This window comes from Equus asinus, chromosome 3 (genome assembly GCF_041296235.1).
Source record: "Equus asinus isolate D_3611 breed Donkey chromosome 3, EquAss-T2T_v2, whole genome shotgun sequence".
In the NCBI taxonomy this organism is placed as follows: Eukaryota; Metazoa; Chordata; class Mammalia; order Perissodactyla; family Equidae; genus Equus; species Equus asinus.
This window is the reverse complement of record NC_091792.1, coordinates 140,859,808-140,874,363: the sequence shown is the minus strand read 5'-3', so window position 1 is coordinate 140,874,363 and position 14,556 is coordinate 140,859,808. Positions and strand designations below refer to the sequence as shown.

The following is a 14,556-nucleotide window of genomic DNA, read 5'->3' as shown; positions in this document are numbered from 1 at the left end:
TGTGTCAAGGCCAGAATTATATTGTCATGGTGTTTCCGGTGTGCCTTATTTTATAGGCTTCTCTTTGCTGATTAGAATACTAATATTAATAATTCTTTTTGTTTTTTTTTCCAGGCAGTTCTTGCTGACCTTTCCACTTTAAAAGTTATGCCTCTTCTTCAAATTTTTCTGTTTGCTACTGTCACCTGATCTTATTCAAGGTCACTGACAACACATCTAGTTTTTTCGTTAGAAACTAATCATGAACTATGCAAACTCTGCATAAAACCAAAATTAAACTTTGCATATAAGCCAATAAAGATCATGTTCCTTCCTCAGTTAAACCTAAGTAGTTTTTCACTTTTTGAAACAATAACGGTGCACACCAAATATTGCACTGCATGCTGCTGATTTTCACAAGAGAAGCAATAGACATCACTCCTGCTAAGTCAAGCATACTATATGTAGTCCTGACTTGTAAAAGGCATGTAACAATATATGCAATAAGAACTAAAGATACTGTAATAAACTTGAAGAGGTAATGTAGCCTCTGGCACAATTCCCTTATGTCAGTTTGTAAATTTATCTCTAGATAATGTATCATTTTGTCTTATAAATTGCTCTTCACTCGGAGCCAGGATGGGATATGATGTGGGAAGACTTGAAAAAGATAGTGCTTTGAAGTAGGAATTCAAATGGACTTTAGTGTTTGTAATTTTTCTCCCACCAGAGGTCTTCCAGATCCCTCTCCAATTTATTTCTCCCTGAAGCTCAAGTACAGTTGTCTCCATCTGACGGTATTTTATTCTTCACTTTCTGAAAAAAGTCAGAAAATTATGGCATGATTCCTTCAAACTTCTCAACCTTCCATCTCTTGGTTAGAAGACATGACACTGCTGAGGCCTGTTGCCAGATTCTGTTACTTAGGAAGTATACAGAGAGTACACCCAAGGATTCAATGAAGGGAATGAAAAATCAAAACCATACTCACTTTTGCTGAAGCTTGGTTTAACCAGATTTACTTCTAGGGCAGAGCAGCTGAGAGACCAGAAGTAGGAACTGTTCATTCATTCTAGAACTGAAAACATTATACAAGACATCGGTCTTATTTTGGTCTTTGTTATAAAACCATATTTTATATTACTTCCTAAAAACCTACCATTTCTGTAATATGGAATCATATTATGTGAAAAGAAGTCCAAAAACTATTGTTTTTCAAATTTAAACTCAAATTCAAGATGCTGATCATTTCAACAAAACTCTAAATTAATAGATTGATACCCTTAGCTAGAATTGTATTAAGTTTTATCCAAATGTATTTCCTGAGTCTTTTATTTATAGATTACTTATTAGGAAATGTATGAAATTTAGCACAAGACTACAACTGTGGTGGAGTTTGATATAACTAGTTATTAATTTGAAAATCTGTAATATTTGCTTTTATTCATCAGGTACTTGACTTATTGAGGACTAAATAATAATTTATTCAGTGCTTGATTCTTAGTAAACCCCATTGCATGGGCTGGCCCTACAGCTGAGTGGTTAAGTTCTTGCGCTCCACTTTGGTGGCCCAGGGTTTCAGCGGTTCGGATCCTGGGCGCAAACATGGCACTGCTCATCAGGCCATGTTGAGGTGGCGTCCCACATGCCACAACTAGAAGGACTCACAACTAAATAAAATATACAACTATGTACTGGAGGGATTAGGGGAGAAAAAGCAGGAAAAAAAAAAGATTGGCAACTTTGTTAGCTCAGGTGCCAATCTTAAAAAAAATAAAAAATAAACCCCATTGCATTGCTTTTGAAGGTGATACGCTTATAATCATATGCTTTGCCATTCTGTGTATCCAAAGACACATTCATCAGGAGGATAAGTGCACACCTATGACTATTATTTCCTTCCTTCCCTCACTCTGAGAGAATGAGAAAAAAATGTTAGGAAGAGAGAAAATTTTAAATGATTAAGGTCAAATGTGTATAGGTATGCCCTTCTTTGGCTTTTCTTTAGGAGAATATTCATAAGCCTTTTTAAAAGCAGCAATGTAGTGGTCTAGTAGAAAAAAAGTCTAGACTGGAGAGTTCTGGTCCCAGCCAAAAGTCCCTAGAGAATATAATCTCTCTTATCTGTAATTTGGCAGGTTGGGGGAGGTGAGGAAGACAGACAGCAGGTATTGTATTTGCTCTGTTTACCTTACAGGGTTGAGTAGGACCAAATAAGAAAATATATTTGAAAGTCATTTTTTTCAACTGCAAAGCACCAAGCAAATATAAGATGTTGGTTATTAATTTTAAAGATGACATTTTAAGGTCAAGCAGTACAGGATAATATATGAAGAATGCCCAACTTCATTAGCATTTGTATGACTTTATTTGATCATTTGAGACTGTCTATAAAAAATGAATGGACCATGGCATAGCAGATCCTTTCATTTGGAATAGGTGCCTCTAGCCAGTAGTTCTGAATCTGGATCCCAAAGCCAAACCTGGTAGGCTGCCACACATTTTGCTGCTGTCACAAACCTCTTTCAGCCATGTGCTGTCTTGGCTGCGTGTTAACATACTGCAGCTGGGGCAGACAGGCTGTCTTGCCCACTCCATCTCCAACTGCACCTCCTCACACTACCTCTCTTGGCTTCCTTCTTCCTATATTGCTCTTCGCCATCTCCTGCCAAACCCTGACATGCCCTCACATCTGCTTCTGCCAGTGAAGGATCTGAGTGACCAGTGGTAATTCCATAATTGTTCTACCAGTGGCATTCACACTGATGGTGAAAAGCCTCATAGACAAATTGTATTTGACTCGTCTGGATTTCAGTTCACCCACTAATGTAACATGACCTAATAATTATGAGAGAGTTTATTGAACGATCTTCTTGATCAGAATGCTTTGGTAATGCAGTGTTCTAGCTAATTGAAATTTCCAGCTCGTCTTAACTGCGTAGTACTCCCATACTCAGCACGTCCTCTCTCTTCCTATTTCACAGGGAAAATAGACTATTGGGCTTGAACTCCCTCAGCCTTCCACTTCAAAACTTAGCTTTACCTCCCCATACTTATCTCCTTCCTTCTTCTCTCAAGTAGTATCTAATCTTTTCCTACAGCTCACTAAATAGAGATTTCATTGTGTCGCTTCCATGCTTAAAAAATTAAACAACACCGTATTGCTTAAAGGAAAAAGTCCAGGCTCTGTAGCACAGCGGGCACAATTCTCCACAGCTTGGTCTTGCCATTCCTTTGCTCCCACACTGATCCATTATCTTATACTTCAGCCTCAGCAGATTACGTGCTGATCTTCAGCCAGCTATGATCCTGTGCTTTGTCAGAAGGGCCTTAATTTTTCAAGGCCTCAGTAAAAAAAAAATCTCTGCTGTGAAGATACCTTGGAGCCTGTAAATTAGTATTAATTATGCCTTTCTCTTTGTTCTCATAAAATTGTTCATCTACTAATATGGTGCTTAGAATACTGAGTGGTAGTTTTTTGTATGTGTGTTGATTCCCACGTCACTTTTCTCTGAAGTCAGTTTTCATTGACTAGTCCTAGGTATGGAAATGAAAGAAGAAATTTGTCCATATGTGTTTGTATCCCTTGACTTGTTCCAAAAATTGTTGGCATCTGTTTTTCTTAAAACGTTAATTCCTCCTCAGTATCTAGTCTCCCTTCTTCCACAGAGGCTCTAATTTTTGTTTGGAGATCTGTCCCCTCCTGCATCTGTTTCAGATGAGGCTGACTCTCACCTCCAGGATCTCTGGGTTCTGGCCAAGCTGGTCACCATGTACCATTCCTCTGGTCACAGGGATTGCTTCAGAATCCATGCAAAATCTGAGACCAATGAGGACCAATGAAATTTGATTATAAGGCTTTGGTTTAACCTTTCAGGAAAGCTGGATATGAAAAGGAGAGGATATGGGGTCTGGAGCTGCTAGAGGCAATGAATGGAAAGAGTGAAAAGCTGTTCTGTTGACCTTATTGATCCTCAGGTCACACTATACCCCTGGACTGTTTCGTTGCGTGAGCCAAAAGGTTCTCTTTGCAACAGAAAGGATCCTAACTGAAGGTAGTTATTTGACCTTTTAGATGATCCATGACAACATAGGTATCATTTGGTACAGAACCCTGTCTACACACTGCTTAGAGGAATCTTTTTTAACTTTCAGTCAAGATGCACTATGCCCTGATAAGCATGAATTCTCTGTTCCAGACCTACTAAGCTACCTAAAGTACCCTGAACCTATGGTATGTCTCTCTCCTTTGGCCCTTTGCCCATACAGCACCCTCTGCTTGGAATCCCATCCCTTCCCTCTTTACCTGACTCTTACTTGTACCTCAAAACCCAACTCAGGTGTTGCATCATCAGGGAAGACTGCTTCTTTTATGAATTCTCCTCATACCTAAATATACATAAGCTGTATCATAATCATATGTTAGCTTGTCTTTCTCTTCCACCAGATTGTAACTCCTTAAAGGCAAACATGGTTTCTTTTGCAGCTTATATCTCTAGAAACCTGGCACAGTGCTTGCCCCATAGTGGCCTTTTAATGTTTCTAGAATGAACGAATGAAGTCATCTAATCTAGTTCACTTATTTTCCTGATGGGGAACTTGCTCAGGTCAGAGTAATAACTTACTTATTAAGTTACTTACTTATTACTTACTGTCACACAGCTGTTTTACCCACAAAGCTGATTTGTGGAGTTGCCTATGGAAGTCCAAAAGGGAAGAATATTTTGAGAGGAAAAAAAATGTAAATGCTTCAGCTCATTTTTTTTCATTTAAATCAATTTTATTAAGGTGTAATTTATGTACAATAAAATGTATACATTTTAAGTATACAGTTGTATAAGGTTTGACAAATGTGTATACCCACATCACCACCACCACAATCAAGGTCCAGGACAGCTCCATCACCTGAGACAGCTCCCTTTATACCCCTTCCCAGTCAGCCTCCACAAACACCTTCACTCCAGACAACCACTGCTCTGCTTCTGTCCCTAAGATTACATGGGTCTTTTCTAGAGTTTCATGTAAATGGAACCATACATGTGTACTCTTTTGTTTCTGGCTTCTTTTGAGATTCATCCCTGTTGTTGTGTGATTAGTAGTTCATCCCTTTTTATCACTGAGGAATATTTCATTGTATAACTGTTTCACAATTTGTTTATCTATCATTGTTAATGGGCATCCATGTTGTTCTCATGTTTTGGTGTATTATGGATACAGCTACCATAAAAATTTGTGTACAAACCTTCATGTGGAGATATATCTTCATTTCTTTTGGGTAAATAGCTAGAGTAGAATTGCTGGGTTGTCATATGTAAGCATAAGTTTAACTTTCTAAGAAAGCTCCAAACTCTCTTCTGAAGTGGTTCTACCATTTTACAGTCCCACTAGCAATGTAGAAAGTTCCACTTGCCCCAAATCCTCACCAACACTTGATATTATCATGTTAGTCATTCTATTAGGTGGTATTATTTACATTTCCCTCCTTACTAATGATGTTGAGCATCTTTTCATGCTTATTTGCCATTTACACATATTCTTTTGTAAAGAATGCGTTCAAATCTTTTGCCCATTTTTAATCAACTATCTTCAAGTTGTAAGAATTCTTTATTCTTGATACACCTATGGTTTGTAAATTTTCTCCCAGCCTATAGCTTTTCTCTTAATTTTCTTAACTATCTTTTAAAGAGCAAAAGTTTTAATTATGTTGAAGTCCAATTTATCCATTTTTTAATTTTATGCTTAGTATTTTTGTGTCCTAGCTAAGAAATCTTTGCATAACTCAAAGTCACAAAGATTTTTTTCCCCTATGTTTTCTTCTAGAAACTTAATTGTTTTAGCTCTTACATTCAGGCCTATGATCCTTTTTTTTTAAAGTTAATTTTTGTGTATGGTACAAGTTTAGGGTTGAGGATCACATTTTTGCATATGGATATACAATCGTTCCAGCATTGTTTGCCCTTTTACATCAGTACCTCTCTATAAAATCAATTGATCATATAGATGTGGGCTTATTTCTGGACTTTCTATTCTGTTTCTTGGATTTATGTCTGTCCTTATTCCAGTACCACACTGTCTTTATTTTTATAGCTTTAGAGTAAGTCTTGAGTAGTGTAAGTCCTCTAATTTTAACTATATCAAAATTATTTTGGCTATTCTAAGTTTTTTGCATTTCTGAATAACTTTTAGAAATCAGATTGTCCATTTGTACTGCCCACCCCCCCGAAAAAAAGCTGCTGGGATTTTTATTGAGATAGTTTTGAATCTCTAGATCAGTATAGGGACAGTTGAATCTTAATATTGAGTCTTCCAATCCATGAACATGGTATCTCTCTCCATTTATTTCAGTCTTCTTTAATTTCACTCAGCAATATTTTGTAGTTCTCCATGTACAGGTCTTGCACATATTTTGTTAAAATTATTCCTAATTATTTTTTTATGTTATTGTAAATGGTACTTTTAATTTCAATTTCCATTGGTTTGTTAATATATAGGAATACAATTGATTTTTTTATATTTATCTTGTATCCTGAGACCTTGCTAAACTTACTACTTTTAGTATCTTTTTTGTAGCTTCCCTAGGATTTTCTACATATATAATATGTCATCTATAAATAAAGACAATTTTACTTTTTTCCAAATCTATATGCCTTTTATTTCTTTTTTTTCCTTTATTCACTGACTAGAACCTGGAACAGAACAGTCGAACATAGAAGTGCAGCTCAGCTCACCTAATTTTAAATTGTGTACTTCTTTCTTGAATAAGTGCAACCACTATTTTAAATATATATCGATTTAATAGTTTGGTCAATTTAGGGATAAAACAGTGGGAGGAAAGGAAACAGATTCAGACTGAGGTGGGGAGAGATATTGATACACAGTTAAGATACTTTGGGTAAGTTTTATGTTGCTGTTCATCCAAATGACTTCTTCAAATCATTCTTTTAACTTAAGAAATTGGCTTCAGGTATTATCAATGCCTTTGTCATGTTAATTAGGTGATTGTTTTTGTATCACTTCTATTCTTTATCCATAGATATGTGGTATGCACATATTTATTCAGCAAACATTAAATTCTTACGCTGAGCAAGGTACTATCCTGGGCATTCAATGTTTATATATATTCGTATGTTTACTTTTTCAGTAACAAATGTGGTAAGAGACAGTACTTCTTATGGAAATAGAATTCTAACACCTCTTTTTTGAAGGAATGGTACCATCCCTCCTGTGGTAGGAAGAATAATGGTCCCCCGAAGATGTTCATATCCCAATCCCTGAACTCTGTGAGTATGTTACCTCACATGACAGAAGGCACTGTGCTTATGTGATTAAATTAAGGATTTAGAGATGAGGAGTTTCTCCTGGATTATCAAGTGGACCCAGTGTAATGACAAGAGTCCTTATAAGGGAAAGAGGGAGGCAGGCAGGAGTGTCAGTGTCAGAGAGGGATTTGAAGATGCTGTGCTGTTGGCTTTGAAAATGGAGGAAGGGGCCATGAGCCAAAGAATGCAGGCAGTCTGTAGTAGCTGGAAAAGGCAAGGAAATGGATTTTCCCCTAGAGCCTCCAGAAGGAGCTAAGCCCTGCTGACCTCCAGAACTGTAAGATAACAATTTTGTGTGGTTTTAAGCCACTACGTGTACAGTAATTTGTTACAGCAACAACAGGAAACTAATTCACCTCCTCTCAGATAAATTGGGTTCACCATATCAACTATCACAGGTGACAATAACAAGTTCACGTTGCTTCAATTCTCTCACCTATAGAATAGGTGATTCTACCTGTCTAGTTTCTGTCATGTGGCTTTTATCATGATCAAATAAGATAAAATGTGCAAAAGTATTTTGAAGACTACCTTCTGCCACTCTGGTGTTGACAGGGGAGAGACTCCAGAAACTTGGGCTTTTATAAGGCAAGTGGAATGGAGGAAGAGAGCTATTGGGGGGAATATATTGCCGAGTGCTAATGTTTCTTTGCATGCAGAGAGAGTTCACTGCTGTAATTCTCCTCACTCCCTCCTCCTGTGGAGAGGAGTGAATTACACTATTGATGAGGTTAGGATTGGTGAGTGGGCATGTAAAGCCAACCCCTTTCTCTCATCTTTCTCTTGGGATCCAGCAGCCCACAGTGAACATATGTTCTGTACTGCTTCTCTATCCCTGAGCTCTGGAGTCTGGACCCCATGGTATGGGGGAGAGGAGGATGAGAGGGGGTGGCTGCAGTTGTTCAGTGCATAAGCTTGAGACTCAGTTTTGAAAAGCTCATCCTTGCTTCAAAACTAAATCACATTTCCTGGGATTAACTTAATCAGTAATAAAGATGATATCATCATTTGCTTTCATCTGCTAGGTTTTAATTTTCTCTCAAGAACTTAGAACTCAGGCAGGAAGAAGGGTGCTATTTTTTGGACCTCCAAACCTCATTCAACAGGGCAAGGAAGTTAAGCGCTATAAAGAATAAACTATAATGATGAGTCATGGAATATGAGCTAGAAAAGAAGACAAATGAAGGGTAAGAAGGGTTTGGTGATGGATGTGGACAAAGAGAGGTGGATAGATTGAAGGTCACAGCAAAAAAAGAAGGAAGGAAACTTCAGCAAGTAACTTTGGAAGAATATCTGTAGTCGGAATGAGATATTTGCATTTGGAACTTTGGAGATGGTGCCATTTTTGTTGATGCCAAGATCTAAGGCATAGTGAATAGCTGAGGTAAAGTAGATGAAAACATCATTGAAAATATGAGGAAGTCAAGAAACCCAGAGTCCATGGTGTTGGATGAATCATCAGCATACACATTGAAGTCACTAACAAGGATGACAGGAGTAGGGATAAAGAAGAAAACTGAGTTTCAAGTTAATTATCATCCTCATGAAAATGAGGAGGAAGAACCCAGAAGCTACTAGTAGGTGACTAACATGGAGGAGGAAGAGTGGTATAACCAGATGGTGTGAGCTTCAAAGGAGCAGAAGGGGGTTGCAAGAAGAAAGGGGGAATAACACTCTAAAGCTGGCATTGAGGAGTGAGGCTGGCGCTGAAGCACTTTGGGTAGAAGAGAAAGGAAATCATCCTTATGAGAGGGCTGCAGAGAAACCATATCCCCAGGATATAACCTGCTTTTAGTTAAGCGAGGCGCTGAATAGAACCTTCAGTGAAGAGGCTGAAAAATACAGGAATTGGCAATTCCAAGAGGCAATGGGGAATGGTTTACTAGGGAGGAGAATAGGAGTGAGAGGTGGGAATTAGGTCAGATTAAGGGAAGAAAGATTAGGTAATTGATGACTTCGAAGCTGGGAATTCTGATAGAGGGTGAGATAAACGGATGCGTGGGTGGGCTGATCCACTCAGAGGGGATTCAGCAATCAGTTCTGCTGTGGTCCAGACCGTTTCTGTCTGTGATGGGGCAGCTGCTCCCTCAGGCAGCCTGAGGTTCGTATGGTCTAATTATAGTCAGCTGCTTCTTCAACAGCAGGAGTTGTGGTTTTCTCTGCTCTAGCACTGCGCTAGTTTGGTAACTTAGCTGTTTGTTTTCACACCCAGTGAATTTGGTTCTCCTCTCTTCCTCTTTTGGCTTCTGCCTGTTTATTGTTTCAGCTTTCTCGTGGCTTAGGGAGAGATTATGTCAATTACTCAAACAAAAGTATCCTTCCTTTATAAATGAAATCACTGCAAAGTTTTTATGAAAAGAAAGCAACAAATTATCTCCAATAGAGAACCTAATTTGCATCCATAGCATGCACAGTGATGGATTTGATTCATGAAGGGAGGGGGGAGAGAGAGAAAGAGAAAATGAATGAATGAGAGGACTGGAATGTCAATGATAAGACTACAGGAAGAAGTAGGCAGGTTTTTCCCTTCTCCTCTGTCACCTTTCGTAGGACTGTGTCTGCCTTACCCTCAAAGAAAGGCATCCTATTTTTTATGTTGATGGGCTTCCTCCTTGAGTATAGGAGAAAAGTGGCTGAATGATTAAACATTTCATGTGTGAGAGCCTAAAGAATATGGAAAGATCTGAATACATGTATGGAAAGAAAGATTTAGGTCTATGGACAGGCTGATAGGACTCCATCCTGAGAGAGGTCCCCAACTCTCTCAGAGGTCTGGCTAGTGCTAGGCTGGTGGCTAAGTACAGAAGTGTTGTAAGGGGGCATGGTAGGAGGGACAGGAACTCCTCTGGACAGAAGGCCAACCTAGGGCTACAGCCCTAGGACAAAGTCAGTGACCTCATCCAGAGAGCAGGAATGACGGCTTTCTTGACCTTCCAGACTTCTCTTACCAATATAAATACTCAAACACTGTGTGAGGACGCCTCCCAGTATTACCCTCAAGACTCTCTCTACTCCTAAGGATCCAACAGACACCTATTTCATGTGAGATGGTTGGAAGGGAGGGAGAGAGTTCCTATACTGGTGCTTTGTAGATAACCATGCACATTAGGAACTCCTGTGCTGGAGACAGAGGGAATAGTCACCACTGTTGAAAACAAATATTTTCTCAATAGCCCATATTTTTGTTTATACTGTGCTAGACGGAGACTTGAATCCCAGCTCCACCATTTGCTAGCTATGTGACCTTAGTAAAATTAGCTAATCTTTTTCTAAGCCTTAATTTCTTCATCTATAAAATGCTTATCAGTACAAAACAGGGTTGGTTACTTTGAAGATTAAAGGAGATCATGCATATAAAACATTTAACATTAGACACTTTGACTACCAAGAAGAAAAGAAACTGTTCTTGTACATAGTCGTGCAAAAACTGGCAAGCCCAGAATAGTAGGACCCATCAAAGGTCTTTGCCACTTTTGGGGGTTTCATGATCAATAAATTTGGGAGATGTTTAGTACTGTATTTTCCTTTTGGAGATTTACACTGCACATTAGTCCCTTAGAGACTCCAAGAACTCTTGCAGTAAAAAAACCTGATCAACTACTTAACCCAGAGTTTATCAATCATATACACACAAACTACTAACATCTTACAGATTTTAACTTCCTCAAAACACAATTTGGGGAGACTTCTGCTTTTGTCCAAGATGGATGTCATGGACTGAATGTTTATGTAGCCGCCAAATTCATATATTAAAGCCCAAACCCTGAATGTGATGGTATTAGGAGGTGGGACCTATGGGAGGTTAGATTTAGTCATGAGGGTGGAGCCCCTATGAAGGGATTAGTGTCCTTATAAGAAGAAGAGACCAGAGCTCTCTGCAGGCAACAAAGAAGAGGTCATGTGAGCACACAGAGATATAGCTGCCATCTACAAGCCAAGAGAAGAGACTTCAGAATGAAATCCACCTTGCCAGGACCTTGATCTTGGACTTCCCAGCCTCTAGAACTAAGAGAAAGAAATTTCTGTTGTTTAAGCCCCCCAGTCTGTTTCCTTAGGTATTTTGTTATAGCAGCCCAAGCAGACTAAGACAATGGAGTAACTAGAATCAGATTTACTCTTCACCTGAAACAACTGAAAAACCAAACTAAATAGACAAAACAACAGATCTCAAGATCTGGGATATCAAGCACTAACGACAGTGAGCCTTACAATTACCCCAGGTTAGCGCCTATAGAAAGTTTCCATGATGCACCAGAGGAAAGGGAAACCCAGTAAGAACTTGGTGGTCTCCTTGAATTGAAGAGATGAAACTGGGAGTGGAAGGAGGCCAAGGCAACATGAGTTGGCAGGAGAGAGTACTGGAGAGGAGGGAGATGCACAAAGAGGGAAAACTAGGGATCTACGAAAGATCCTCCTCAACTATGCAGCTGGGAGCTTTCCTCTGAGCATGCATGCAAGGAAACTACCCAACGCTGGGAAAACAAACTTCCCAAAAGGATTAGAGGGAACAATCCCAGCAGCTCACACAGGACCAGGATGGTGTCTGTTCCCGCCAGCTGAAGTAGGAAACCTCATAACTCACAAGGCATTGGGCAGAGTACTTAGAGAGTTTTGCCTCATTTGTGGGGAATATTAATCCTAGATTGAATGCAGCTCTGGTCCCACCTAACAAAGCTTAAAACAAGACTCAAGAGAATCAAATGGTTCCAAGTAACTTAACCCCATCCCAGAAGAGCGCTCAAGAATACTTATAGGAATATAAATATATGCAGCACCCCAGAAGGTAAAATTCACAATATTTGGCTTTTAGTAAAAAAATTACCAGGCCTGTAAAGAAGCAGGAAAATTCAACTCATAATAGGAGAAAAATCAGTAAATCAAAACTAGTTAAAAATGACACAGATGGTATAATGTATAAACAAGGACATTAAAGCAATTTTTTATAATTGTGTCCTATATGTTCAAGAAGTTAGAGGAAAAAATGACCATGTTAAGTAGATATATGGAAGATATTAAAAAATTTCAAATTGGGGCCAGCCCGGTGGCATAGCAGTTAAGTTTGCACTCTCTGCTTTGGCAGCCCAGGGTTCGCCAGTTCAGATCCCAGGCACAGACTTACACATTATCAAGCCATGCTGTGGCAGGCATCCCACATATAAAGTAGGGGAAGATGAGTATGGATGTTAGCTCCAGGCCAATCTTCCTCAGCAAAAAGAGGAGGATTCGTGGCAAATGTTAGCTCAGGGCTAATCTTCCTCAAAAAAGTTTCAGGGGCCAGCCCTGTGGCTGAGTGGTTAAGTTCAAGCACTCTGCTTTGGCAGCCCAGGGTTTCACCAGTTCAAATCCCAGGTGTGGACATGGCACCACTCATCAAGCCACATTGAGGCAGCATCCCACAGGCCACAACTAGAAGGACCCACAACTAAAAATACACAACTATGTACCAGCGGGCTTTGGGGAGAAAAAGGAAAAATAAAATCTTTAAAAAAAAAAGTTTCAAATCAATTTTCTAAAGAAAAAAAAAATCTGAAATGAAAAATAACTAGATGTTTTAACAGTAGACATTTCAGAAGAAAAGATTAATGAACCATGAAGACACTGCAATAGAAACTATTCAAAATGAGATACAGAGAGAAAAAAGACAGAAAAAATAAAACAATAATGAACTGTATGTCAACTTTAGACAACCTTGTATACCTGTAATTGGAATCCCCAAGGCAGGGAGGGGTGGATATCTGAAAAAATAAAGGCAAAAAATTTTCCTAATTTGATGAAAAATAAAAACCCTCATTGCAAGATCAACAAACTCCAAGCACAAAAAAACATAAACCTGTAATAAGGCACATAATAAATTTAGTTAAAGTCAGTGATAAAGAGAAATCTTAAAAGCAGCCCAAGAACTCCCATTCTGTACAGAGGAATCAGGTTAAGGATGACAGCATAGTACCTATCAGAAATATGCAAGCTAGGAGACGGTGGAGGAATTAAAAAGTACTGGAAGAAAGTATTTTCAGTCTAGAATTCTGTACCCTTGAAAATATCTTTCAAAAGTCAATGGACATAAAGATTCTTTTTTCACACATTCAAAGCTGAAAGAATTTCTTACCAGCAGACACACCTTAAAAGAAATGGTAAAGGAAGTCCTTAAAGCAGAAGAAAAATGGCACCAGAAGGAAACCTGGAGCTACACAAAAGAATAAAGAGCACTGCAGATAATAACTATACGCGTAAATATAAAGATTTTTTTTTCTTATTATTTAAATCTATTTTAAAAGGAAACCATGTAAAGCAAAAACAATGAGTTTATACAGAAGTGGAAGGAGAATATATGACAAAAACAGCACAACAGCAAGTAGGGTAGCAATGTGAGAATAGAGCTTAAGGTGCTTTGGTCTATATGTGAGTATCACTTGAAGATGGACTGTGATAAGTTAAAGATATATATGATAAATCTTAAAGAAACCACTAAATTAGAACAACAAATCATAGTTTAGAAGACAAAGCAGGGGCTGGCCCTGTGGCTGAGTGTAAGTTCGTGCGCTCTGCTTCGTCAGCCTGGGGTTTCGCAGCTTCAAATCCTGGGCACAGACATGGCACCACTCATCAAGCCATGCTGAGGCATCATTCCACATGTCACAACGAGAAGGACCCACAACTAAAAATACACAACTAGGTACCAGGGTGCTTTGGGAGAAAAAGGAAAAGTAAAATCTTTCAAAAAAAAAAAAAGTAGAAGTCAAAACAGATCAAATGAAATCATGAAAACATTCAGTTCAAAAGAAAAAAGAACAAAAAGGAAACAAGATCCATATGGAGAATATAGGAAATAACAAAACGGTAGATAAAAACTCAACCATAGCAATAATCACATGAAATGTAAGACTTAACTGTAAACATTTCAATTAAAAGGCAGAGATTATCAGATTAGATTAAAAAAAACAAGACCTGGGGCTGGCCCTGTGGCCAAGTGGTTAAGTTTGTGCGCTCCGCTGCAGGCGGCCCAGTGTTTCATTGGTTCGAATCCTGGGCGTGGACATGGCACTGCTCATCAAACCACGCTGAGGCAGCATCCCACATGCCACAACTAGAAGGACCCACAATGAAGAATATACAGCAGTGATTATCAGATTAGATTAAAAAAACAAGACCTAACTATATACTCCCTACAATAAACCCATCTTGATATAAAGACATAATTAGGTTAAAAGTAAAAGGTTGAAAAAAAGATATAGCATGTTGACACTAATCCAAAGTAAGC

The 14,556-nt window shown here is 38.7% G+C and overlaps 1 protein-coding gene across 5 annotated transcripts in view; it reads left to right on the top strand.

Annotated features, from left to right (window-relative positions):
- The window catches only part of TBC1D19 (TBC1 domain family member 19), a 147,826-nt gene extending 141,212 nt beyond the window's left edge, over positions 1 to 6,614 (top strand). For all 5 annotated transcript variants that reach the window (XM_044767663.2, XM_044767664.2, XM_044767666.2 and 2 more), the window contains one exon: positions 115 to 6,614. In XM_044767663.2, coding sequence (XP_044623598.1) covers positions 115 to 189 — 75 coding nt within the window. In that variant the 3' untranslated portion in view covers positions 190 to 6,614. The remainder of the gene's footprint in view (positions 1 to 114) is intronic.
- The last annotated feature ends 7,942 nt before the right edge of the window (positions 6,615 to 14,556 follow it).